Source organism: Oncorhynchus mykiss, chromosome 15 (genome assembly GCF_013265735.2).
Source record: "Oncorhynchus mykiss isolate Arlee chromosome 15, USDA_OmykA_1.1, whole genome shotgun sequence".
Taxonomy (NCBI): domain Eukaryota; kingdom Metazoa; phylum Chordata; class Actinopteri; order Salmoniformes; family Salmonidae; genus Oncorhynchus; species Oncorhynchus mykiss.
Window position 1 is genome coordinate 23,665,049 of NC_048579.1, and position 27,106 is coordinate 23,692,154.

The 27,106-nt window shown below is 44.3% G+C and overlaps 1 protein-coding gene across 5 annotated transcripts in view; it reads left to right on the forward strand.

The window, feature by feature from the left end:
• Window positions 1–1,620: 1,620 nt before the first annotated feature.
• The window catches only part of LOC110489839 (uncharacterized protein C8orf34 homolog), a 169,770-nt gene continuing 144,284 nt past the window's right edge, over window positions 1,621–27,106 (forward strand). For all 5 annotated transcript variants that reach the window (XR_005036066.1, XR_005036067.1, XM_036944102.1 and 2 more), the window contains exon 1: window positions 1,621–1,984. Coding sequence is in view for 3 of the 5 variants with exons in the window: in XM_036944102.1 (XP_036799997.1) it covers window positions 1,916–1,984 (69 nt within the window). In the remaining 2 variants the exon portion in view is untranslated. The remainder of the gene's footprint in view (window positions 1,985–27,106) is intronic.

Here is a 27,106-nt window from a genome sequence, read left to right on the forward strand (position 1 = left end):
TCAGGGATGTTCTTGTCCCATCGTGCCCTAGCGACTCCTGTGGCGGGCCGCAATGCACGCTGACACAGTTGCCAGGTGTACAGTGTTTCCTCTGACACATTGGTGTGGCTGGCTTCCGGGTTAAGCGAGCAGTGTTTCAAGAAGCAGTGTGGCTTGGCTGGGTTGTGTTTCGGAGGACGCATGGCTCTCGACCTTCGCCTCTCCCAAGTCCATTAGGGAGTTGCAGCGATGGGACAATACTGTAACTACCAATTGGATACCACAAAATTGGGGAGAAAAGAGGGTAAAACAATTAAATACATTTTGTAAAAATAAATGTATTCTTGCCAATCCCCATAATGTCTACAGACCTGGTGGCACAGCAGGAACTTCCAGTAACTAGAAACCAAGAAGTTGTGAGTTCAAATCTCCAGAGTGGTTCATTCCCAAATTACAGCAATATTGTCCATTAACAGCAAAATGTTGCTTTAAAAAAATGCACTAACTAGTTTTTGATTTACCATATTTTCATCGCAACTAGACAAAAGCCTCCAGAGAATCATGACATAACATTCTAAGTACGTCCTTGGGGACACCCCTGGAACAAACGGGAACTAGACAAAACCTGCAGGGGACCATGACTGTGTAAATTGAATTAATGTCAATTATGCCTTACAAAATAAAATATTCTAAATGACATTTGACAGCTGGGATTTCACGTGCTCAAATGTCACGTGTAGTGTCATGATATCACATATTGACATTTTGCATCCCATTTCACGAGATCGTGTTCTCACGTGCTAAAATGTTGTCACGCAGTTTTATGTTTTCACATGTTGCTTTACATATTGTCACATGTTATCACATTAACTTCACATGAGATCATGTGTTCACATGTGAAATTCATGTGATTTTTCTGTAATGGTATCACTGTTTCTCAGTCTCTCTCTTTCCCCCACAAACACACTCTGTTTGTCTGTCTGCTTCTCTGTCTCTGTCAATGCAGTCTGCAGCAGACTTCCCAGGATGAATTCTTCTTCCTAGACCACAGATCACCCAGTTTTCTCATTGCCTGCCCAACAAAAGTCCAGGCAGAGGCTTGTCCCAAAGGGCACCTATTGTTTCAAACACAAAGTCTCACCACAAACAACACACTGCCGGCCTGGTGCCTTTCCACAATCTTCCAAGGATCTCAGTCCACCCACATAAATATACATGGCATTGGCAAGCAATTAGGCTGGTGACATCTGTTTCCCACTTATGCATAAGCATGTGCAAAACATTTGTAGGTTACATGACAGGAGGCGTGCGCACCAGCGCATTTTACGAACTAACTATGCGAATCATGCCCCGGCCAAACTTTGAACAAGCACACCTGTGTAGCCCTAGCCTGAGCCTACAGTCAGTACAGCTGCGCGAAAAACCGCACTGTCCTGTTTCTCACATCTGTCTTCCGTCCGGACCTTTAAATACTGCGAGATAGGTAAACAATCTGGAGGAGGGACCCTCTCATCCACTGATACCACTCTCAGCCAATGAGCGAAAGATCCCTAATCACTGTCAAGTAACTATCATTGCCATTGGCTTGGAGCATGAAGCGGTCGCTAGGGAGCCACTCAAGCGTCGCGCTGAGCATGGTCCGGTGCTACTGTGTAGTAAACCAAGTAGAGCGAAGCGCAGCGCGAGAGTACCTGCTACTTTCCACTTGCTACTTTCCACTATGCGCGGTGCGGTGAAGCAAACCCACCGCTCTTGACGCCCCTACTGTATATCTGTTGCGGTTATCCATCGCTGTGTGCACTTGGCTACAGTTGTAGTTCTTAAAGGTGTTTGAATTCGACTCTCGTATAGGCTACCCATTTTAATGAATGTATGGGATTGCCCCAACGTTTATTTTCAAATAATTTACGTTTAATGCAAGACGTATAGTTTCTTCATGGCGTCTCAACAGCAGTCAAGAATTCAGTCGTATCTGGAGAAAAATAAAATTGGACCGCTGTTTGAGGTTAGTGCATTCTTCATTTCAACTAGCATATTTCACCTGTGCATGGCATTGAATGGGACACGCATGTTTTGCTGCAAGCCTGCAATTTATCAGCATCATAAGGCTATGCTTTGGTTTCAATGTAGAAACTTAGATTGATAAAATAGCCTACATGAAAGCGCGTACTATTAAATATAAAAACTAGGTTATACATGTATGGAAATTGCAAGACCCTCTCCCTGCAGTGAATTGGGAAATACAGAGAGCGCACCCCTTTCTGCCCGATAACGATCATCATCACAGATTCGATCTGCCTGCAAGATTGTACTACGAAACCCACTCTCTGTAAATGTAGCTATTGGAAAATATCATTATAAGGTAGCCAGTAGTGGTTGTCTTGTCGCATACTTTCCCTGGCTACCAAGCATGCATGTCCTGGTCGTAGGCATCCACCCCCCTATGATTAGAAAGAGAGAGATGTTTCTGAAAGGTCCCGACGGGTTTACAGGCAGCACAAAGTGGGCAATATCATTCTGTGGAGCTCTAGGTAAAAGCGGTCGGGATAAACTGAGGTATCACACTGACACTGTGCTTGGAGGTTCCAAGCGGCACAAATGTTCACTGAAGAGAAGCAATAATGCTTTGTTTTTTTAATAGCCAAAAGCACTATTAAAAGTGAGACATAGTCTAATAGAATGGAAGGATACATTATTAGGTAAAACAATGTAAATCATCTCACTCATCCTTCATCACAAAATGATCATTGCATTTCATCTGCTACAGTAATGTTTGACTTGAGATCATTGCCTGTTCTACCGTCTGACCATATTAAAATAGTGTACTGCATCTATATGGCTGTTTGGCTGGAGAGTGTTGTTCTCTACCTAGCTACCGTTCTGTTTGTGTAGGGAGTTAATGTAAGTGCTATCGTACAGTATATAGGCTGAGTTGGAACATGCAGATGTGCAGAATAAAGAGAGAATTGCTGCAAGGCATCTGCCTGAAGGTGTACTGATTTAAGTGTGTGGGAAGGTTTGCATGTCTGTGGGAATCTGTTGTCTTCTGGTTTTCATTGACGTCTGTTTGAATGTTGTGTATCAGTCTGAGTTAATGACAGTATTGACTACCACAGCTATACAGCTACAGATACAGTTTTACAGTAGCGCATATAAACTACCCACTAGGCAAAACTGGTTGAATCAACATTGTTTCAATGCCATTTCAACCAAAAAATTCAATGTGATGAATTTTCACCCAATTTTTTAACTAAATCCAATGACATGGTGAAATGTTTTGTTGATTTCACGTTGAATTCACGTTAGTTGACAACTCAACCAAAATGAAATCAAAATGACGTCTGTGCCCAGTTGGTAGCAGCATAATAACTGGTTTTATTCTGGTAAATTCCTCCTTTAAATGTATCAGTCTGAGTTACTATAACGACAGTTGTGCTTACCACACCCCATCATGTTGGTATGATAAAAAGGGTCAGTCATGCTTGTTTGCTTCCCAAATGGAACCCTATGTAGCAGAGATGGTGCCATTTGGGACACATTGGCTGTTTCTCTAGACTGTGTTGGTATGATATCCCAGCTAGAAGAGTCAGTCATGCCTGTTTGCATCCCAAATGGAACCCTATGTAGCAGATATGGTGCCATTTGGGACACATTGGCTGTTTCTGTAGACTGTGTTGGTATGATATCCCAGCTAGAAGAGTAGGTCCTGCTGGTTGTGTAGACGGTAGAGTCATATCTAATTAGAGGGTCAGATGGGGAGATTAACCCTCAGATGCTAGGGAGATACCGACGCCGCACAAACACAGACTGTTTCTCCCGAGGCTCCTCCACACACACACATACACCATCTGCGATAACAAAACTGAGTGTGTGTTGTGTTGCGCCGGGACATGTTTTTGTGGGAGGTTAAGAGAGAGAGAGAGCGAGAGAAAGAGATACAGATAGAGAGAGACGTAGAAAGACAGAATGAGAGACAGAGAGCAATGCTTGAGCGTGTCTGCAAGTATGTATATCTGTGTGTGGTGGTTGTACATGCACTGTGTGTGTGTGTGTGTGTGTGTGTGTGTCCTCATGCAGGTGTGTCACAAACTTCTGATCAGGTCGTCCTTTCCACTGAGCTGCGAATGTAGCAACACACACACATCACACTGCATGTTAATCAGTGCTGGCTAGTATCAAAGAGTGGCCCGGGCCAGCCAGCCCAGCACAGTGGACAGCTGCTAACGTAGCGACTATAGCTCTATAAACTCACATCACTGCTCCCTGCTAGCGTGACTATAGAGCTATAAACTCACATCACTGCTCCCTGCTAGTGTGACTATAGAGCTATAAACTCACATCACTGCTCCCTGCTAGTGTAATGACTATAGAGCTATAAACACACATCACTGCTCCCTGCTAGCGTGACTATAGAGCTATAAACTCACATCACTGCTCCCTGCTAGCGTGACTATAGAGCTATAAACTCACATCACTGCTCCCTGCTAGCGTGACTATAGATCTATAAACTCACATCACTGCTCCCTGCTAGCGTGACTACAGAGCTGTTAACTCACATCACTACTCCCTGCTGGTGTGGCGGCAAAATACCTGTAAACTAGATTAGCAACTATAGCTCTGTACACTCACATCACTTCTCCCTGCTAGCGTAGCGACTCTAGCACTGTACTCTCACATCAGTTCTGACTGCTAACGTAGTGACTATAGCGCTGTACACTAACATCACTGCTTCCTGCTAGCGTAGCAACTCTAGCACTGTACTCTCAAATCAGTTCTGACTGCTAACGTAGTGACTATAGCGCTGTACACTCACATCACTGCTTCCTGCTAGCGTAGCAACTCTAGCACTGTACACTCACATCACTGCTCACACTCGCATCACTGAAGTCGGAAGTTTACATACACCTTAGCCAAATGCAGTTTTCACAATTCCTGACATTTAATTCTAGTAAGAATTCCCTGTTTTAGGTCAGTTAGGATCACCACTTTATTTTAGAATGTGAAATGTCAGAATAATAGTACAGAGAATGATATATTTCAGATTTTATTTCTTTCATCACATTCCCAGTGGGTCAGAAGTTTACATACACTCAATTAGTATTTGGTAGCATTGCCTTTAAATTGTTTAACTTGGGTTAAATGTTTCGGGTAGCCTTCCACAAGCTTCCCACAATAAGTTGGGTGAATTTGGGCCCATTCCTCCTGACAGAGCGGGTGTAACTGTGTCAGGTTTGTACACGCTTTTTCAGTTCTGCTCACAAATTTTCTATGGGATTGAGGTCATGGCTTTGTGATGGCCACGCCAATACCTTGATTTTCTTGTCCTTAAGCCATTTTGCCACAACTTTTGAAGTATGCTTGGAGTCATTGTCCATTTGGAAGACCGATTTGCCACCAAGCTTTAACTTCCTGACTGTCTTGAGATGTTGCTTCAATATATCCACATCATTTTCCGGTTGGGATGGCTTCACGGTTGGGATGGTGTTCTTTGGCTTGCAAGCCTCCCACTTTTTCCTCCAAACATAACAATTTTCATTATGGCCAAACAGTTCTGTTTTTGTTTCATTAGACCAGAGGACATTTCTCCAAAAAGTACCATCTTTGTCTCCATGTGCAGTTGCAAACCGTAGTTTGGCTTTTTTTATGGAGGTTTTGGAGCAGTGGCTTCTTCCTTGCTGAGCGGCCTTTCAGGTTATGTTGATATAGGACTTGTTTTACTGTGGATATAGATACTTTTGTACCTGTTTCCTCCAGCATCTTCACAAGGTCCTTTGCTTTGTTCTGGGATTGATTAGCACTTTTTGCACCCAAGTACGTTCATCTCTAGGATACAGAACGCGTCTCCTTCCTGAGTGGTATTACGGCTGCGTGGTCCCATGGTGTTTATACTTGCATACTATTGTTTGTACAGAAGAACGTGGCACCTTCAGGTGTTTGGATATTGCTCCCAAGGATGAATCAGACTTGTGGAGGTTTACATTGTTTTTCCTGAGGTCTTGGCTGATTTCTTTAGATTTTCCCATGATGTCAAGCAAAGAGGCACTGAGTTTGAAGGTAGGCCTTGAAATACATCCATAGGTACACCGCTTCTAAAGCCATGTCATCATTTTCTGGAATTTTCCAAGCTGTTTAAAGGCATAGTCAACTTAGTGTATGTAAACCTCTGACCCACTGGAATTGTGATTTATAAGTGGAATAATCTGTCTGTAAACAATTGTTGGAAAAATGACTTGTGTCATGCACAAAGTAGATGTCCTAACCGATTTGCCAAAACTATTGTTTGTTAGCAAGAAATTTGTGGAGTGGTTGAAAAACAAGTTTTAATGACCCCAACCTAAGTGTATGTAAACTTCAGACTTCAACTGTACATTCTGACACTCGCATCAATTCTGACTCAGACAAACAGACCTGCCTGGTTGTCATTATGAGAGACACCCTCTCTCGGTCTCTTTGCATTTTTTCTCTTTCTTCTTTATCTTTCGTTCTGTTCATCTCTCCCTTTACCTCTTCATCTCTGTTTCTTGCCTCTCGTTTTCCATCTCTCTGTTTCTCTACCCTCTTTGCTCTCTCTCACTCTCTGTGACATGATGAGTGAATATAGAGTTCATATGCAGTGAAGGAAGGAAGACATGAAACCCAGGGTAGCTATCAGAAATGATTAAAGAGATGAGTATGTGTCTAGGTGTTTGCACCCTTAACGGAGTTGCCAACAACCGGATGTATCCGGTTTTCAAGGATACAGCTAATTCAATCTAGCTTCCTTTTCTCCTGGATACCGGATGTGCCAACTCTGCTCAGGCGTTTATTTTGTGCCTGCTACCTTAGGTTAAGGGGTTTGTAGCTGATTCCCTTGAAAGCTGAGTTTGTAGCTGATTCCCAAACAAGCTTTTGTCATATGGGTCCCCCAGTGTTCAGTAAAATGCATCTACGACTGAGGATGCGTACCAAAATGGCACCCTATTCAAATCTAATTTTATTGGTCACATACACATATTTAGTAGATGTTATTGCGGATGTAGCAGAATGCTGGTGTTCCTAGCTCCAACAGTGCAGTAGTATCTAACAATTCACAACAATACACACAAATCTAAAAGTAAAATAATGGAATTAGGAAACAGATAAATATTAGGGCTAGCAATGTCTGAGTGGCATTGACTAAAAAACCGTATATACATATGAAATGAATTAAACCGTATGTAAACATTATTAAAGTGACCAGTGATTCCATGTCTATGTACATAGGTCAGCAGCTTCTAAGGTGCAGTGTTGAGTACCTGGGTGGTAGCCGGCTAGTGATTGCAATTTAACATTCTGAGGGCCTTGAGATAGAAGCTGGATGATGTCGGAGTGTACAGGCCGTGCCTCGGGTGATTGATGTCCTTGATGATTGCGGGCGGTGCAGTTGCCGTACCAGGCGGTGATACAGCCCGACAGGATGCTCTCAATTGTACATCTGTAAATGTTTGTGATGGTCTTAGGGGCCAATTAGAATTTCTTCAGCCTCCTGAGGCTCTGTGTGGGTGAACCATTTCAGACTGTCAGTGATGTGTATGCCGAGGAACTTGAAGCTTTTCACCTTCTCCACTGCAGTCCCGTTGATGTGAATAGGGAGGTGCTCTCTCTGTTGTCTCCTGAAGTGCACGATCAGCACCTTTTGTTTTGTTGACTCTGAGGGAGAGGTTATTTTCGTGGCACCACTCGACCAGGGCCCTCACCTCCTCCCTGTAGGCTGTCTTGCCATTGTTGGTAATCAGGCCTACTACTGTTGTGTCATCTGCAAACTTGATGATTGAGTTGGAGGCGTACGTGGCCACGCAGTCATGGGTGAACAGGGAGTATCGAAGGGGGCTGTGCACATACCCTTGTGGGGCCCCTGTGTTGACGATTAATGTAGTGGAGGTGTTGTTTTTTACCTTCTCCACCTGGGGGCGGCCCGTCAGGAAGTCCAGGGCTTAGTTGCGCAGGGCGGGGTTCAGACGCAGGGTCCCGGGTTTAATGATGTGCTTGGAGGTTACTATGATGTTGAAGTCAATTAACAGCTAAATGCCTTTAATGATCGCTTTGAGGCAAGCAACACTAAAGCATGCATGAGATCACCGGCTGTTCCGGACGACTGTGTGATCACGTTCTCCGTAGCTGATGTGAGCAAGACCTTTAAACAGGTCAACATTCACAAGGCTGCGGGGCCAGACAGATTACCAAGACGTTTACTCAGAGCATGCGTGGACCAACTGGCAAGTGTTTCTTCACTGACATTTTCAATCTCTCCCGAGTCTACAATACTTACATCTTTCTAGCAGACCACCATAGTCCCTGTGCTCAAGAACGCAAAGGTAAACTGCCTAAATGACTATCGCCCCTCAATCACACTCCACACTCCACTCCCTTTCCCACCTGGACAAAAGGAACACTTACGTGAGAATGCTGTTCATTGACTGCAGCTCAGCGTTCATCTCCATAGTGCCCACAAAGCTCATCACTTTCTAAGGACCCTGGTACTAAACACCTCCCTCTGCAACTGGATCCAGGACTTCTGGACGGGCCATCCCAGGATGTAAAGGTAGGCAGCAACACATCTGCCAGGCTGGACTACAGGAAAAGGAGGGCGGAACAGGCCTCCATTAACGTTGATGGGGCTGTAGTGGAGCGGGTCCAGAGTTTCAAGTTCCTTGGTGTCCACATCTCCAACAAGCGATCATGGTCCGAACACACCAAGACAATCATGAGTGGACGACAACACCTTTTCCCCCTCAGGAGAAAAAAAAGAGATTTGGCATGGGTCCACAGATCCTCAAAAGGATTATACAGCTGCACCATCGAGAGCATCCTGAGTGGTTATATCACCGCCTGGTACAGCAACTGCTCGGCATTCGACTGTAAGGTGCTACAGAAGGTAGTGCATTCGGCCCAGAACATCACTGGGACCAAGTTTCCTGCCATCCAGGACCTATATACTAGGTGGTCTCAGAGGAAGGCCCAAAAAATTGTAAAAGACTCCAGTCACCCAAGTCATAGACTTTTCTCTCTGCTACAGCATAGCAAGCGGTACCAGAGCGCCAAGTCTAGGTCCAAAAGGCTCCTTAATATCTTCTAGCCCCAAGCCATAAGACTGCTGAACAATTAATCAAATGGCCACCCGTATATCTACATTGATTGCAATTGCATCATCTGTGGATCTATTGGGGTGGTATGCAAATTTAAGTGGGTCTAGGGTGTCAGGTAAGGTGGAGGTGATAAGATCCTTAACTAGCCTCTCAAAGCACTTCATGATGACAGAAATGACTGCTACGGGGCGATAGTCATTTAGTTCAGTTACCTTTGCTGTATAGCTTTGGTCCAAAGTAGCACTATTATATCGACAATAGGGTGTGGTCATTCCACGATAATGGAATTACGCTGAGAATCCGATTGTTCCCTTTAAAAATGTAATGCTAAACAAACACATCTGTAGACATTGAAATCAAGGCCGGTCTGGACCGCCCAAAAAACAACGCCTGTGGATGTTGAAATCAAGGCCAGGGCTGACAAAAGGCCAGGGCTGACAAAAGGCCAGGGCTGACAAAAGGCCAGGGCTGACTGACAAAAATGTGACCACTTTTCAACGTCCATGGACGTCCGGTGTCGGTCGGTGCTCAGTGGGTGAGGATGCTGGTCACAGTAAATGGGAAGAGAGGGGGCTTATGGGTAGGTGTCAGTAAGAGCCCGGAGAGGTAACATAACTGGACAGAGATAATAGAGGCAGAGAGAGGGAGGTGTTTTCCAGATTGTTTATTAAACACGCACGCTTTGACCGCCAGACGACAGAAAGAGAAAGAAATCAGTTATCAGCTGAGCATAACAGTATGCCAGTGGAAGGGAGGACAGTAGCCTGTGGTTTGTGACTATTATGATTTCCCATTGTAGCGTATTAAATTGCTGTAATTTCATTACAGATGTTTCAGTAACTCTGTTAACGATTTAGTTACAGAATTACAAGTTTTAATCACTTAAAAAATTATTCATAAAACATTTTATATCAGTAAAAACACTAACTAATTGGCAGGTCTACCTTTACGTGTCACTTCTGTGAACTTTCATTTTCCTCCCTCATGGTGAGGGAGAGACATTAGAAAATATCTTAAAGCCAGGTGGGTTTTTGGTGGCAAAATTAAAAGGTAGGAAGCAATGTTCTTTAAACTTAAAAAAAGCTAATAATTTCTCCAAAACTAAATATACGTGTTGACATTAGTTGACAGGTATTTACTTCAACATTATTGTGTGTTGAAGTATCTCTAATACCTTTTAAATGCTATTTCTGGTAGATGTTAATTACAATGTTTAAAAATGTTTGCCTTCATTTTCCCAAAATATAGACTTTTTTTGACACCCAATTTGATATACTCCTATGAACTTCACATGTTGGTGCTCATGGGTACATTTACATGGACATGACCAGTGCCATTTGGGACATATGCTTCTTGATCATATCAGAGTCTATGTCATGTTAACACACCTTACAGAATCCTGTGAATATAGTGCATGAGTACATGTGTGTCTGCGTGTGTGTGTCGGCTTGGGTCTTTGCGGTGTCGCATAGCACAGAATGTATCTGACTGGCATTTTGATGAGAAAGCCTATCTCTATTTCACTACTGTTGTTTCATTGTTATAAATGGTTTTCTTCAGGAAGACTCCTGTCCTGGCTCTCTACAGTAACATGTTAATGGCACAACCTTAACAAGACAACAGTGCCATTTTAACCATGTCTGTTTGCAGGACATTGCACAACTTATTGATTGTGACTTGCCGTTCTAGGAGGGTATTTCATGACATAAAGACTTGGTTTTATGTCTCTTTTAGGTGTGTTGTTTCTGCCTCTCTCTGTTTCTCTCTCTGTTTCTCTCACTCTCTTTGTGTGTTCCCTCTCTCTGTGTTTCCCTCTTTCAGAACATTGGACTTTACTGTGCCCAGGGAATCCAGGGTATTGATTGTGGCTTGCAGGAGGGTATTTCATGATAAGGGCTGGTTGGTTTCGTGTCTCTCTGAGTTGTGTGTGTGTGTGTGGCTCTCTAAGGTGTGTTGTAGGAATATGACCCACCCCCCCTCCTCCTTGGTCTCCACGTCAACCCCACAATGAGGTCATCCTGCGTTCAGTATGCATGTACAGTAGGCAGTAGACTCCACCTGAAAGATGGTCCCCGCCTTCATTGTTCTCTTTCTCCCTCCCTCTCTCGTTCTTTCTCTCCCTCTCTCACTTTCTTTCATTCTCTTTCTTTCTCTATCTCTCTCTCTCTTCTTCACCCCCTCTCGCTATCTTTCCCCCTCTCTCTCTTGCTCTCTCTCTCCCCCTTCCTCCCTCTTTCTCTCACCCTTTCTCTCTCTCTTTCAATGAAATTCAATTTGCTTTATTGGCATGACGTTACAACGTACATATTGCTAAAGCTTACTTTGGAGATTTACAATGTTAACATAATTCAAATAACAATAATCAATGTTGTCAACGGGACAACAGTAACAACAATCTCTTTCAGAGTAGATGTTGGAGAAGTGCAGTGATATTATAAACGGTCATTTATCCACCTCTACCCTGTCAAATCAATGGCTGTAACTAGTGGTACTGTATGTACTCTATGTAATCCACCTGCGTCATGATTCAAATATGTGTCCCAAATGGCCACCTATTTCTTATAGAGGGCTCTGGTCAAAAGGAGGTCATTATATATGGATCAAGGTACCATTTGGGACACATCCCCAAGTGTCCCTTTCAAGGTTATTAAAGAACGTTTGGAGTATGTGTGATATTATGGACATAACACTCTGACACAATCATCAGAGCTCTGACATGTCAATGACTGAGCTCATCTGGCAAATCTAGCGCTATAGGAATGGCAAGGTAGATGAGCAACGTTCATTGAGCTATAACTGTGTAGGCCTGTGTGTCAGTTTCAATATTTGTGAGTCAACTCATCGGTATTTGCTCTCAACTAATAAAACGGTTACTTGAAATGACCCTGTCAACCGTATAATTTAATATTACACTAAGATATTGAAAAGAGAGAAGGTATTTGTCTAAACAATACCTTCCAAAACTTGGAGCTCCACTCCAGAATAATTGTGGAAATTCAACTATTAATTATATGCCATGGCATATTCCCTGCCTGTCCTTTGGGAGAATGAGCTACTAGTCTCTTCCAATCAAACACCTACTCTTCCCAATTATTTAGCAGTCACTAAAAACTCTGTCCTTTTTAATGTTCTCTCAGAGCTCTTATATGACACCCACTGTTATTTCTATTTCCACTGTACAGTATAATTGATGCATGAACAGGAAAAGGGCCAACTGTATATGAAGGTTAAGTTCCAAATGTCACCCTGTTTCATATATAGTGCACTACTTTTGACTAGATCCCTATTGGCCCTGGTCAAAAGTAGTGCACTGTTAGGGAATAGGGTGCCAATTAGGTGGCAGAGTAAGTAGTGAAATGGGAGGGTGGATAAAAGGTGTTAGGCTTTGGTTCTGTGTGTCTGAAACTTGGAATTATAATAGTTCCTACCATGATCTGTCAATCAAATCCATCCAATTAGGTCACCTCGGGTTTTGTGTTTGAATAGAGGGATTGTTATAAATAGATGATACAATAGAGGAAACAGAAAGCACTGAACATAGCCAATTCCCCAGAGAACGTTGGCTTTGCCTCTTAGTTTGTTTCACTGGTGAAGTCTTCTTAATGAGATAAACTGTACATGTTTCAGTGGATGGGATTTAGCTGTGAGCTTTAGTGTGTGTCCCAAATGGCACGCTATTCCTTTTCATAGTGCACTACTTTTGACCAAAGCCCGTGGGGAATAGGGTGCCATTTGAGACACAGCCTACAGTTCTGTTCAGTTCTCCCCAGGAGGAAGAGCCTGCTTAATGAATGACTGTGTTTATCAGGGAAAGTTTTACTAGCCTCAGGACACGGACAATGCAAATGTGTAGCTGACAGAAAACTTGAATCTTTTGGAAATAAATACTTAATTATCTATCGAGAACTAAAGTCTCGTTCTGTTCATTGTTGAACTCGCGATGAGCGTTCACACTTTCCACTGACTTCCCATTTTTCATTTCCTTTTTAGATGATTTAATGTATTGAATTGTGATGCATTGCAGTAGATTCTACAATATCAGCATTATAGCAACCCATGAACACGAGTAGCATAAGTATGAACCACACACACACACACACACACACACACACACACACACACACACAGTAAACAACATGTAGCATTAACTGTATTGCATGTGGATTTGATCCTACAGTAGTTTGCAGTTCCCAAGAAAATAGTGTACCCACATCCCTGACAGGGTTCATGGGATTCGATACTCTCATCTCCACTCTAACCTCATCTACGTTCAGTTGTACTACATTGTGTGTGTGTGTGTGTGTGCTCAGCATCTCCAGGGTCTCAACAAACACAGCTCTATAAAGAGGTCACTCAGAGTAACAGCATCAGTCTCTGACCTCTATTGATCTTCTGCTTTTCTGGGTAACTGATAGGAGGCAGAGAGACTGAGTGTGTGTGAGAAAGTGGGTTGGGCTGTGAAGCCCACAGGTTGTACTTTATGCTGCTTATGCTACACTACACTCTGAGAAAAAGGGGATATCTAGAATCTGAAAGAGTTCTCTGGCTGTCCCCATAGGAGTACCCTGTCCCCATAGGAGTACCCTGTCCCCATAGGACTACCCTGTCCCCATAGGAGTACCCTGTCCCCATAGGAGTACCCTGTCCCCATAGAAGTACCCTGTCACCATAGGAGTACCCTTTTGGAACCCTTTTTTCTAAGAGTGTACTCTGTTAGTGATCCATAGCATAGACTGATCAGTCACTAAGTAAGTTTACATGCACAGTAATACTTTGATATTAATCTGTTTATGGCAGTAGGCAGATTATGCAATAGTCATGTAAACACCTTACTCTGCTTATCTTAATAAATGTGTCACTAGTCACTTTATACAATGGCACTTTAAATAATGGCACTTTAATAACGTTTACATATCTTACATTACTCATATCACATGTATATACTGTATTTTATACCACGTATTGCACCTTGCCTATCGCTCATCCATGTACTTAAATGTACATATTCTCATTCACCCCTTTAGATTTGTGTGTGTTAGGTAGTTGTTGGGGGAACTGTTAGATTACTTGTTAGATATTACTGAACTTTCGGAGCTAGAAGCACAAGCATTTTTTTCTACACTCGCATTCAAATCTGCTAACCATGTGTATGTGACCAATGCCATTTGATTTGATCGGCGTACGGTCAAAATCGAAGTAAGCATCAAAGTAAGCATCGGAGTAAGCATCGAAGTAAGCATTCCAGCGGTGTATTTGATCTGTGAATGTGCCAGCACCAGCCGAGGGAGCCTCTCTCATTAGCGCCAATGAAGTGAGTTCGGAAGAACTGAACGTCTTAGAAGAAGTTTTCACATAGAAACTGTATATGTTCAAACTCAGAATCAAATATGCTTCCCAAAAATAACATGATCCCTGTAGTAGAACGTTTGTTTTGATTGCCGATTTCCTGCATTTACCAGAGTCCCATCGGGTAGCCTGATTTCAGATGTGTCCATGTAAACAGCATTATTAGGGACATCGTTCTTCTTGCAAAGTATGTAAACGTTTTAATGTAACTATTCAATTCATTGGCATGGAATCATACTCACTGTGTGAGTTAGTGGGACAAGAGTCGGGATTGGATATGCGGTACTCCTCATCGATAGAGGTTGTTTATGCTGCCTACTCTTCACACATTTGTTGCTGATCCGTACTGTTTGTGTTCGGGGAAAGAGGTTGGCAGTAAATTGGGATCGGGGTAGGAGAGATGTTCCAGTACCTTTTTGGATGAATAACACACAATCAGACATTGGCCATAGAAGATTTAATTCATAACTGCGTGACTGCATGGCCAGGCACGACTCCAACACCATCACCAGGACAACAACCTCTCCCTCAATGTGAGCAAGACAAAGGAGCTGATCGTGAACTACAGGAAAAGGTGGGGCTGTAGTGGAGTGGGTTGAGAGTTCAAGCTTTTTGGTGTCCACATCACCAACGAACTATCATGGTCCAAACATATCAAGACAGTTGTGAAGAGGGCACGGCAAAACCTTTTCCCCCTCAGGAGACTGAAAAGATTTGGCAGGTCCCCAGATCCCTAAAGGGTTTTACAGCTGCACCATCGAGAGCTTCCTGACCGGTTGCATCACCGTCTGGTATGGCGACTGCTAGGCATCTGAACGTAAGGCCTATATACTAGGCGGTGTCAGAGGAAAGCCCATAAAATTGTCAGAGACTCCAGTCACCCAAGTCATAGACTGTTTTCTCTGCTATCGCACGGCAAGCGATCCCGGAGCGCCAAGTCTGGGACCAAAAGTCTCTTCAACAGCTTCAACCCCCAAGCCATAAGACTGCTGAACAATTAATAAATCGCCACCGGACAATTTACATTGACCCCCCCATATCTATGCATAGTCACTTCACCCCCACCTACATGTACAAATTACCTCAACTAACTTGTACCCCCGCACACTGACTCGGAACTGGTGCCTCCTGTATATGGCCTCGTTATTGTTATTCTAATTGTGTTACTTTTTATTATTACTTTTCATTTTAGTCTACTTGGTGAATATTTTCTTAACCCTTCTTGAACTGCACTGTTGGTTAACTTCTTGCGGATCATTGGGACACTACCGTCCCACCTGACCAACATCCGGTGAAAGCGCCAAATTCAAATGACAAAAATCGTAATATTAAACATTCATGAAAATGCAAGTGTTATACATCAGTTAAAAGCTTACCTTCTTGTTAATCCAGCCGCTTTGTCAGATTTCAAAAAGGCTTTACAGCGAAAGCACACTACAAAACAAATGGTCCTTTTGTTCGATAAAGTCCTTCTTTATATCACAAAAAAGTATATTTCATTGGCGTGCTTGAGTCAGTAATCCACCGGTTTCCCTCGTTCAAAATGCATACAAATGAATCCCACAAGTTACCAATAAACTTCTTCCAAACATATCAAACAACGTTCCTAATCAATCCTCAGGTACCCTAATATGTAAATAAATTATCAAATTTAAGACGGAGAATACCGGAGACCATTACCGGAGATAAATAACGAAGTGCACACCCTCACTGAAACGCGCAACAAACACTACAGCCAAAATGGGAGCCACTTAGAAAAACTACAAATTCTAGCTTATTTTTCAAAAAACAAGCTGAAACTCTTTCTAAAGACTGTTGACATCTAGTGGAAGCCCTAGGAACTGCAATCTGGGAGGTCTTCCTTTTATATTCCCATTCCCAGCCATTGTAATCAGTGGTGAGCTGATTACAATGGATCTGGATGGATTGTCCTTGTGTTTTCACCTGCCATATCAGTTTTGTTATCCTCATAGACATTATTTTAACAGTTTTGGAAACATGCATATCCTAGCTTCTGGGCCTGAGTAACAGGCAGTTTACTTTGGGCACCTCATTCATCCAAACTTCCGAATACTGCCCCCTAGCCCGAAGAAGTTAAGGGCTTGTATGTAAGCATTTCATGGTAAAGTCTACACTTGTTGTATTCGGCGCATATGACAAATAAAGTTTGATATGATTTGATCATCAAGTTTGCCGATGACACAACAATGGTAGGCCTGATCACCAACAACGATGAGACAGCCTATAGGGAGGAGGTCGGAGACCTGGCCGTGTGGTGCCAGGACAACAAACTCTCCCTCAACGTGATCAAGACAAAGGAGATGATTGTGGACTACAGGAAAAGGAGGACTGAGCACGCCCCCATTCTCATTGACGGGTCTGCAGTGGAGCAGGTTGAGAGCTTCAAATTCCTTGGTGTCCACATCACCAACAAGCTAGAATGGTCCAAACACACCAAGACAATCGCGATGAGGGCACGACAAAGCCTATTCCCCCTCAGGAGACATAAAATATTTGGCATGGGTCCTCAGATCCTCAAAAAGGTTCAACAGCTGCGCCACCGAGAGCATCCTGAGTGCTTGCATCACTGCCTGGTATGGCAACTGCTCAGCCTCCGACCGCAAGGCACTACAGAGGGTAGTGCATACGGCCCAGAACATCACTGGGGCCACCCAGAACCTTTTTTCTTAAAATGTGATTTGATTTTTTAACATAATCCTGGACAGTCAATTTATTTTTTAAAGATTATCATAATTTGGAAGATATCTCTGTAAATGTAATCCCATGTCGTGGTATGTTGGATGCAGGGTCCACTGAGGGATCAAGTAACATGGTATGTTGGATGCAGGGTCCACTGAGGGATCAAGTAACATGGTATGTTGGATGCAGGGTCCACTGAGGGATCAAGTAACATGGTATGTTGGATGCAGGGTCCACTGAGGGATCAAGTAACATGGTATGTTGGATGCAGGGTCCACTGAGGGATCAAGTAACATGGTATGTTGGATGCAGGGTCCACTGAGGGATCAAGTAACATAGTATTTTGGATGCAGGGTCTACTGAGGGATCTAGGAACATGGTATGTTGGATGCAGGGTCCACTGAGGGATCTAGGAACACGAACACGTTAACCCAGAGTTATTGGAATCATATTGATATATATTCACAATAACCACTTGGGAGAGAAGGTTGGGATACTGCATCTCATAGTAGAGAGTAGTGAATAACCTTGAGAAGTGAGTCTATCCAAACGTGCTTCAGTCCCCCCACCCCACCAAGGCTCTCCAGTAAAGGGGGTAGTTTGTCATTTAGCCTAGACCCAACCTCCCAACCAATTTGTTTATTCATTCACCCATCTATTTAAATCTACACCTCGATACAAGGTCTACGGCTTTGTCCCGAGTGGCACCCAATTCCCTACTTTTGTCCGGAGCCCTATGGACCCTGGTCAATAGTAGTGCACTATATAGAGTATAGATTGCCATTTGGGACAGACACAACATCAATGAATAGAACATGAGAAGGTGCTCTCCTTCAGCACTTAGCTGACCACTGACCATTGATTATACAAGACAGTGATGTTGTGTGTGGATGGGTTTGTAAGTCTCCGTATTATACAGGACAGTAATGGATTTACCGTCACATGGGAAGGTGACCTATTGCTTACGTCCTACAAGATAGCAAGGCCAAATAGAGAGGGAGAGAGTAAAGGCCATGTATATGGAGGTAGTTAATTAGTTTGACTCGTTAGTCACCTTGGTAAAGACAATGGATACGTCCCAAATGGCACCTTATTCCCTTTATAGTGGACTACTACCCATGGGCTCTGGTCAAAAGTAGTGCACTACATAGGCAATAGGTTGCCATTTGGAACCATGCATAGTTAGTGGTCACAGTGCAGCAATGTAATATAGTTCATGATGGGGGGAGTCTCCTATGCAGAAAAACCCTGTGACCCCAGTCTTTATGTTGGTATATATCTATCCTTCATTTGGACAGACTGAAACAGGAGCAGAGGAGGCTGGAGAGGGAAGGATGGCTCATAATAATGGCTGGAGTGAATGGAATGATTCCATTAATTCCATTTCAGGTGTCTGGTAACATGACCGAATACAAACAGTGCAGCTATTCCCTCCGCAAGGCTATCAAACAAGCTAAGCGCCAGTACAGAGACAAAGTAGAATCTCAATTCAACGGCTCAGACACAAGAGGCATGTGGCAGGGTCTACAGTCAATCACGGACTACAGGAAGAAACCCAGCCCAGTCACGGACCAGGATGTCTTGCTCCCAGGCAGACTAAATAACTTTTTTGCCCGCTTTGAGGACAATACAGTGCCACTGACACGGCCTGCAACGAAAACATGCGGTCTCTCCTTCACTGCAGCCGAGGTGAGTAAGACATTTAAACGTGTTAACCCTCGCAAGGCTGCAGGCCCAGATGGCATCCCCAGCCGCGCCCTCAGAGCATGCGCAGACCAGCTGGCCGGTGTGTTTACGGACATATTCAATCAATCCCTATACCAGTCTGCTGTTCCCACATGCTTCAAGAGGGCCACCATTGTTCCTGTTCCCAAGAAAGCTAAGGTAACTGAGCTAAATGACTACCGCCCCGTAGCACTCACATCCGTCATCATGAAGTGCTTTGAGAGACTAGTCAAGGACCATATCACCTCCACCCTACCTGACACCCTAGACCCACTCCAATTTGCTTACCGCCCAAATAGGTCCACAGACGATGCAATCTCAACCACACTGCACACTGCCCTAACCCATCTGGACAAGAGGAATACCTATGTGAGAATGCTGTTCATCGACTACAGCTCGGCATTCAACACCATAGTACCCTCCAAGCTCGTCATCAAGCTCGAGACCCTGGGTCTCGACCCCGCCCTGTGCAACTGGGTACTGGACTTCCTGACGGGCCGCCCCCAGGTGGTGAGGGTAGGCAACAACATCTCCTCCCCGCTGATCCTCAACACTGGGGCCCCACAAGGTTGCGTTCTGAGCCCTCTCCTGTACTCCCTGTTCACCCACGACTGCGTGGCCACGCACGCCTCCAACTCAATCATCAAGTTTGCGGACGACACAACAGTGGTAGGCTTGATTACCAACAACGATGAGACGGCCTACAGGGAGGAGGTGAGGGCCCTCGGAGTGTGGTGTCAGGAAAATAACCTCACACTCAACGTCAACAAAACTAAGGAGATGATTGTGGACTTCAGGAAACAGCAGAGGGAACACCCCCCTATCCACATCGATGGAACAGTAGTGGAGAGGGTAGCAAGTTTTAAGTTCCTCGGCATACACATCACAGACAAACTGAATTGGTCCACTCACACAGACAGCATCGTGAAGAAGGCGCAGCAGCGCCTCTTCAACCTCAGGAGGCTGAAGAAATTCGGCTTGTCACCAAAAGCACACAAACTTCTACAGATGCACAATCGAGAGCATCCTGGCGGGCTGTATCACCGCCTGGTATGGCAACTGCACCGCCCTCAACCGTAAGGCTCTCCAGAGGGTAGTGAGGTCTGCACAACGCATCACCGGGGGCAAACTACCTGCCCTCCAGGACACCTACACCACCCGATGTCACAGGAAGGCCATAAAGATCATCAAGGACATCAACCACCCGAGCCACTGCCTGTTCACCCCGCTATCATCCAGAAGGCGAGGTCAGTACAGGTGCATCAAAGCTGGGACCGAGAGACTGAAAAACAGCTTCTATCTCAAGGCCATCAGACTGTTAAACAGCCACCACTAACACTGAGTGGCTGCTGCCAACACACTGACACTGACTCAACTCCAGCCACTTTAATAATGGGAATTGATGGGAAATGATGTAAATATATCACTAGCCACTTTAAACAATGCTACCTTATATAAATGTTACTTACCCTACATTATTCATCTCATATGCATACGTATATACTGTACTCTATATCATCGACGGTATCCTTATGTAATACATGTATCACTAGCCACTTTATACTATACTATGCCACTTTGTTTACATACTCATCTCATTTGTACATACTGTACCCGATACCATCTACTGTATCTTGCCTATGCTGCTCTGTACCATCACTCATTCATATATCCTTATGTACATATTCTTTATCCCCTTACACTGTGTACAAGACAGTAGTTTTGGAATTGTTAGTTAGATTACTTGTTATTACTGCATTGTCGGAACTAGAAGCACAAGCATTTCGCTACACTCGCATTAACATCTGCTAACCATGTGTATGTGACAAATAAAATTTGATTTGATTTGATTTGATTACTGTGAGCCCATTCTCTAATTTAAAGTGCCACCAGCCACCACTGAACACGGGTATATTTTCAGTCGGACCAAACTAAGCAATACTTCAGTAGCTCGCAGACAATTGTGATCTTTATTAGTTCTCTCTAATAGAATCTGTGGAGTGACAAATTGAATGCTGCGGATGCACACAGAGATGTCAATAAAATCAATTTTTAGAAGAAGGATTGTGTTTCCCTGGTCGTAATTGATAATGACTACATGACAGCAGAATTGAAACCGTAGCCCATTTAATCAACGGGTCTTGTCTCTGAGGAGGAAGGGAGGAAGGGAAGAGCTATTGATGCAAGGACTGTCCATCCATGTTATCAAATATATAGTTTTAACCATGGGCTCTATTCCATCCGTGTCATCAAATATATCGTTTTAACCATGGGCTCTATTCCATCCGTGTCATCAAATATATAGTTTTAACCATGGGCTCTATTCCATCCGTGTCATCAAATATATAGTTTTAACCATGGGCTCTATTCCATCCGTGTCATCAAATATATCGTTTTAACCATGGGCTCTATTCCATCCGTGTCATCAAATATATAGTTTTAACCATGGGCTCTATTCCATCCGTGTCATCAAATATATAGTTTTAACCATGGGCTCTATTCCATCCGTGTCATCAAATATATCGTTTTAACCATGGGCTCTATTCCATCCGTGTCATCAAATATATAGTTTTAACCATGGGCTCTATTCCATCCGTGTCGCGGACGTTCAGCATTTCAGCGTGATGGAAATTTAAGGGCAACGTTCCCACGTTTGTGGAGACTGCATTCACGGGTAAACGCTGCATGATAGGAAGTAACCTTTACATTTCTATCACACAATCTGTAATACCTCAGCGACACAGATTGAATAGAGCCCCATGTTTTAAGGCTATACAGTGTTTTTTTTTTTTTTTTTAGGGGGGCGGGGGGGAATCAGTTTTAATATTGCAGATAGATTGTGGATTCCATCAATGTAATTGTCTGCATCATTTCCAATCCTCCATATATTTTTTTGTAAATATATATATTATGTTCTCCTAAACCTACCACACCTCCCTTAACTAGAGTAAACTAATGGACAACAACACTTAGGCTTTTACTTCCATACTATATACATTTTACAGACACAGTATATTTTACATTAGTTATTGTTTGTTTGTTCTTAGTCCCATCCGTCATCTATATTTGCATTGTTTACAAACATTGGAGTTAAACAAGCTTATATTTTTGGTTCTGATGGTGTACGACAGTTGAACTAAACTCATTAGGCATTTCTAACCTATATTCTTTAAGAATCAATGGGCATATATCATTCATTTATAAGTCCAAAGATGGATGTAGTAACTAAGGATGCTAGTTTTAAATACTCGTATAAGACAGGGTTAACACAGGTCCCCTGCAGCCAGACACTATTAGTGTAATTACTGTAGAGAGCTGAACACACAGCCTTAGGCCTGCCATCCACCGTCCTGGGAGGATAGAGGAGAGAGGGAGAGAGGGACTGGGGGAGAGATGGAGGGAATTAAGAGCATAGAGGAAGGATATAGATCAGAGCGAGAAAGGAGATAGATTGAGGAGACAGACCGAAGAGAGAGCAAGTGGGAGAAAGAGAGACATAACGAGAGAGCGAGAAGGCAGTCAGGCTGTGCACCACGGATGTCTGCCGTTATCATTGGCCCGCTGTAGCCTGCAGACCCGGCCTACGTCCCAAATGGCACCCCATTCCCTTTATAGTGTACTACCCTTTATTATTTAAATGTTTAATTTTACCCCTTTTTCTCCCCAATTTCGTGGTATCCAATCTTGTCTCATCGCTACAACTCCCGTACGGGCTCGGGAGAGATGAAGGTTGAAAGTCATGCGTCCTCCGAAACACAACCCAACCAAGCCGCACTGCTTCTTAACACAGCACATCCAACCCGGAAGCCAGCCGTACCAATGTGTCGGAGGAAACACCGTGCACCTGGCGACCTTGGTTAACGCGCACTGCGCCCGGCCCGCCACAGGAGTCCCTGGTGTGCGATGAGACAGGGACATCCCTACCGGCCAAGCCCTCCCTAACCCGGACGACGCTAGGCCATTGTGCGTCGCCCCATGGGCCTCCCGGCGCTGCAGTACAGCGCCCTTAACCACTGCGCCACCCGGGAGGCTTAGTGCACTACTTTTGACGAGGGCCCATAGGGTTTCTGGTCAAAAGTAGTGCACTATATAAGGATTAGGATGTCATTTGGAACATATCCCATGCTGTAACATAACATGCTGCAACGAAGGACCCTACTGGCTAATACTGGGATTGATGGAATGGTCTTATTCATGTTCCGTAAGATGAACTCCATTGATATGGAGACCCGTGACAGTCACCTCATGGAGGCTTGTCTGACCAGAGAAGCAGAGGGAGTGTATGGGTGGCTGTTTGTGCATGTGCCCATGCAGGGCCAGTTCCCTAAACGGTTGCTTAGGGCCCCATGGCAAAATGTGTAGAATTATAGGAATTTCACTTTAAAACAAAATGTTTTTTCTCTCTTCTGTCAAAAGGGGGTCCGCTAAAATGTTTTTTTAACAAGGTGAGGGGCCACCCAACCAAATCTCGCCCCCAAAAAGCTAAAGCTGGCTGTATATATGTGTGTGTGTGTGTGTGTGCCCACTCCACAGTGTGTCCCCTGGCACTGACAGTCTGGTGGCTGTGCCCTCTCTCCCACGTTCCCCCTGTTTTCCTCTCTTCCGCACGATCTCCCCTTCTCTCGTCTGCCTGCTGATTCAAGGTCTGGAATTTCTCCAGAGAGTCCTATCCCTAGCTCCTCTCCTCCGTCCTCCACCAAAACAGTCCCATGCATCACTCATTCATTCTTGTCTTCCTCCACATCCCCTGTTCCCAGCCCCTCTTCTATTAATGAAGCTACTTTAGTGATACAGCAACAACAACACGGTCTGCATCAGGCTACTGGAATAGAAAAATAGAGTGAGTGAGATGAACAACATATGGAGGGAGAGAGAGAGACTTACAGAGAGAGATATAAGTGCTGTGTGTTTTTCTGTCACCATATAGCAGTGTACCTTTGGGAGTCCTTGAGAGCTGGGTAGGGCAAGAAGGTGGTCTTTCTCCCTCTGTCTTTCTCTCTCTTGGCTAGCTGACAGCTTGTCTATTAGTGCCAACAGACTGCTGAGGGACAGTGCTGAGCTATCAGGAAGTATTGGGCACACACACACAACTGCATGGTCACTTTGTCTAGCACATACACACACACACATACACCGAGCCCCCCATATTGAATGCTATTGTGCTGATGTACATCAATCCCTATCTAACCCTAACAGTGTTAATGTCTACTCCTGTGAGACAGAGTTGTTGACCCAAATTCATCAGTACATCAGAGGGTTGCTCCCCCCCGTCAGGAGAAATGTGATCACCAATCAACGTGTGGTTATGAGATGAGGCGTCACGCTTTATTTAAAGCACCTCATTACCATACTAAGTGAATGTGTCAGTTCCGGTTGCTTTGCCTGCTGCAATAGTATGTTTGTGACATACAATACGCTGTGTATTACTGCTGTAGTACACAGAAACTGAAACACACACACACACACACACACACACACACACACACTACATCCTTTTCTCGCCGCAGAAAATGTTTACTCCTCCTCAGGAACACCGGGGTATTTAACAACACGCTGCTGAATTGGCTTCCTGAACACGTGTGTGTGTGTGTGTGTGTGTGTGTGTGTGTGTGTGTTGGCTTCCTGAGCAAAACCATAAATTATAGGCTTTACTTTATAGACTTCCTGTTGCTAGGTTAGTTTAATTACCAACTAGAGCCACATACACACACACAAACAGGCACACACAGAGCTACTAAACACTAATTATAACTGTTACATCCCACCACTGCTAGTGGGTCTTTAATTCACTTTAGTAGTTGTATGGCACACGCCTTTTGATCTAAGCACCCCCCCACCTCTCTCTCTCTCTCGGTCAGTGTGTATCAATAGGAAACAGTCTTAGTGTGTGTGTGTGTGTGAGTTCGGGTGTGTGTGTGTGCTTACCTACATGAGCGTGTCAGTGTCTTAGTAGCTAAATCATCCAGCTTTAACATATAGAATGTGGTAAGATTATCACTGTAGCTGCAGGGGAAATCTAATCCTCTGCTTATCAGGGGATTTTGATTCCTCAGCAATACTGCTTTTTTAAGACATCACCTGTATGAGGCAGAGCATCTCGTGTCAGTGAGTTTGGAATTGAATTTTGGAATTGAATTCATGCGCTGTATCTCCCTCCCTCCCTCTCTCTCCCCCCATCTCTCTCTCTCTCTCACACACACACACTCACACACGGTGGTTGACATATACTGTAGCCTACTGCTGCTGCTAGGTGGCATTAAGCTTCTCTATATAGACAAGAAGGGCCAGGCAGGCAGGAATATCCCCCTGACCAATTACCAATTACAGGAGGACTTCTCTCTGCACAGCCAAGACCAGTCTCGCTGACTAAGGTATTCATTAGACACTGAAACACAAACGCATGCACACACACATAGGAACACACACACCCAAGCTCACACATGCACGCACACACACGCAAAAACAAGAAATGGCTTTTGTCTTTTTTGAACGCAGAGGCACGGTAATGATATAATTGCCCACCTCAGCTCTGGCACTGGGTCTATGCTGAGTACTGTAGGTGCCACCAGCCCACCCGTGTGTGTGTGTGTGTGCGTGTGTGTGTTTGTGTGTTGCTCTAAGCTGGGTAGGGGCCACCCAGACCTGTACTGCATTGTGGCATTTCTGGTGTAAGCAGAGTTCACAAGTTCATCCCCATAGCCCAGATATAAAACACACACACGGGTGGGCTGGTGGCACCTACTCAGCATAGACCCAGAGCCAGAGCGCACACAACCCACCGGAGCTACGAAACACTAATTAGAACTGTTACATCCCACCATCATTAGTGTGTTTATAATTGAGTGCTGCGCGTACAGCAGAAATTCACTTTAGTACTTGAGTGGCAAATGCCTTTTGATCTGAGCACAATGATCCCCCCCCCCCCTCTTTGTGTTTCAATAACAAGTAGTCCGTGTGTGTGTGTATGTGCTTGCAGGTAGAGTATATGTGAGCTTCTGCACTTGACAGTGTTTCAGTAGTGAAGCAGCCTGAGTAGCTAAATCATCCAGCTTTAACATGTGGAGAGATTGTCTCTTAACGTGGAGAGATTGTCTCTTAACGCGGAGAGATTGTCTCTTAACGTGGAGAGATTGTCTCTTAACGTGGAGAGATGATCTCTTAACGTGGAGAGATTGTCTCTTAACGTGGAGAGATTGTCTCTTAACGTGGAGAGATTATCTCTTAACGTGGAGAGATTGTCTCTTAACGTGGAGAGATTGTCTCTTAACATGGAGAGATTATCTCTGTAGCTGCAGGGGATTTGGATTCCTCAACAACACTGCTTCTTTTAAGACATCACCTTTTTTGGGGGCAGAGCATCCCATGTTATTGAGTCTTTTGGAATTGAATTTGTGAGGTTTCTCTCTCTCTCTCTCACTGGTTGAGATGTACTGTAGCCTACAGCTGTTGCCATTAAACTGCTCTGCACAGACCTGCACAAAGGCCAGGCAGGCATGTCCCACTGACCAATGACCTACTGTACTCTCTGCACGGTCAAGACTAGCGTAGCTGACTAAGGTATTACACACGTTCTCGCACAGAAACACAAACATACATTTTAGTAGAAGCTCTTATCTAGACCAATTTACAGGTGTGAGATCATAAATTTTTTATACTGGTTCCACGTGGGAATGGAACCCACAACCCTGGCGTTGCAAGCGCCATGCTATACCAACTGAGCCACATGGGACCTGGGTTGATGGCACTGAGTCAGTGGACCCAGCACGGGGTGCATGCTGGGTAGGTGCCACCAGCCCAGCCCTCTACTGCATTTCTGGTGATAGCTTCAGCTAATCTGACTGAGTTTCAAGCAGAGTTCATCCCCATAGCCCTGATCACACACACACACACACACACACACACGCACACACACACGCAGACGCAGACGCACACACACACGGAAATCTAATCAGGTTAAGTTCCACATGATTTTCTTCTCTGCGTGAAGCTGTCATGACTAAAATGCATGTATTTCTGTACTGAGCTCATATTTCATGGGAATGCAAATGTTCTTGTTCATGATCCCTTTTTGAACAACATGTTGGCTGTCATGGTTTGGCTTGTCAAGGATTGTGGTTGTACCCTCAAATGGCACCCTATTCCCAGTAGTGCACTATCTAGGGAATAGGGTGCCATTTGGGACGCAGGTACTGTATCTAATTAGGCATGTGGCAGATCAGAACGCGAATACCCATCAGACAGTCTGTCAGAGC